This window comes from Penaeus monodon, chromosome 34 (genome assembly GCF_015228065.2).
Source record: "Penaeus monodon isolate SGIC_2016 chromosome 34, NSTDA_Pmon_1, whole genome shotgun sequence".
In the NCBI taxonomy this organism is placed as follows: Eukaryota; Metazoa; Arthropoda; class Malacostraca; order Decapoda; family Penaeidae; genus Penaeus; species Penaeus monodon.
The window spans coordinates 3,795,043-3,796,733 of record NC_051419.1 but is presented as its reverse complement, the minus strand read 5'-3'; the positions used below and the strand labels follow the sequence as shown (position 1 = coordinate 3,796,733).

General features: G+C 36.0%; 1 protein-coding gene across 1 annotated transcript in view; it reads left to right on the top strand.

Annotated features, from left to right (window-relative positions):
* Nucleotides 1-1,691, top strand: part of LOC119594531 (rab-like protein 6) — a gene marked incomplete at its 3' end in the record, with an annotated part of 15,208 nt that overhangs the window by 4,041 nt on the left and 9,476 nt on the right. The window contains 3 exon segments of the mRNA XM_037943562.1: nucleotides 306-398; nucleotides 1,296-1,420; nucleotides 1,566-1,691. Of these exon segments, the coding sequence (XP_037799490.1) occupies nucleotides 306-398; nucleotides 1,296-1,420; nucleotides 1,566-1,691 (344 nt within the window).

Sequence of the window (1,691 nt, the reverse complement as noted above, 5' to 3'; positions counted from 1 at the left end):
ACTAAAATCTTCAAGAGTTGATATAATTGATATAAGTGATGGAGGTTTGTTTACTGTTGCTGAAGCACTGAAGGTGGATGTGCAGAGGTCTATGTGTGTGATGTCAGAGTTTAGTTTATCATCTGTGTAGTAATTATAGGGATTGCATGTGCAAATTGATTTCTGAAGTAAATTTTACAGTATTTTAGAAGACTATAGAGACATTTATAGACTGAAATGCAATGTGTTCATATACTTTTTTTCTATCTATTAGGTGTGATGTTACAGTAGATAAAGTAGATTATTCATATTCCCCTTTTTTGCAGGTGGCCAGCATACAGTGGAGTTACAAAGCTACAGATGATGTTGTGAAAGTTGAAGTGTGGGATGTTGTTGATAAGGGAAAGAAGAAGAAGAAGGTAAGTTAAGAATTCATGAACTTTGCAATTGACTCTAATTTAAAAGGACATCAAAGTATATTTGCACAGGAGGGGGAAAACAAGCTTTGTTGGTCGACTTTTAAAGACGCTTAAGGTGTAAAATGTTTCAGTTTGAATTTTTGAATACTCACAACATGAATAAATTAGACATTTTTTGGATAACTTTTGCCACGTTCTCTCCAGTGTGCTTGCATACCTTAAAAAGGCAATTGCTGTGCTTCCTCTTTTAAAGGTTAAATTTGTATTTTTTGAAGGCACTAGAAACCATATTGTTTTTTTCCAAGTTGTGGGAATTCTGATTAGACTTTTCAGATGCCTTGGTCTTTGGAATCTTGGGTTAACTTTCAGGTCCAGATTTTTTCTGGGGACATGTTGGCCCACTAATAAGATTTTTGAGTTACTTTTATGTTCTTTACTTTTTTATCAAGGGTTCAGGAATGATACTTGAATCATGATTAAATGATATATAAGATATACGTAGTTTGGTAAATGTTGGAATAGTAATCCAGTTGTCAAATCAGTTGGTGTCAGTGCATTGCATTTGGTGGCTGCTGTCCAGAACAAATAATTTTAGTCCACAGATATCAAGGGTAGAGATGATATTGGTTCATTTAGAGTGGCATGGTATTAGGCACTTGCTCAGCCTCATTGCCTCTTGGCCATCTGATTAACACTAGTGATTGTAGAAATCCCTCACAATTTGCTGTCAGATGAGGCATCAGACCAGCCTCTATTTGCCTTAATATATTTGGTAGAATTTAGCTTTTACCTTTATCGGAGGCCTCAGTAATCACCGATTGGTGCGAGAAAACATATATTTGTACTAAGTGTGATACTGTATAATATTTTACTAAAAGTCCCTTTCCAAATTCACAGATGGAAGGTTTGAAGTTGGATAATACATCTTTGGAGTTTGAGGAACCAGCTCTTGATGCGGAGTTCCTAGACGTTTACAAAGGTACCAATGGGGTCATCCTTATGCTCGACATGACAAAAAACTGGTAAGTTGCTGAACGCCTGATCTAGTAGTTGTAAAAAGGGGTAATTAAATATTTCTGAAGTATTTTGCTAACAAAGCAGCAAGGACTATAATGTTTAAGAACAACTGTAGAATGTGAGAAATTAATACAAAAATGTAATTTCCAGGACATTTGACTACGTCCGACGGGAGATTGAAAATGTTCCTAGTCATATTCCAATCCTGGTTCTGGCCAATCACAGGGACATGGGCCATCATCGTGTTGTGTCCGAAGATGATGTCAAGTTTTTCAT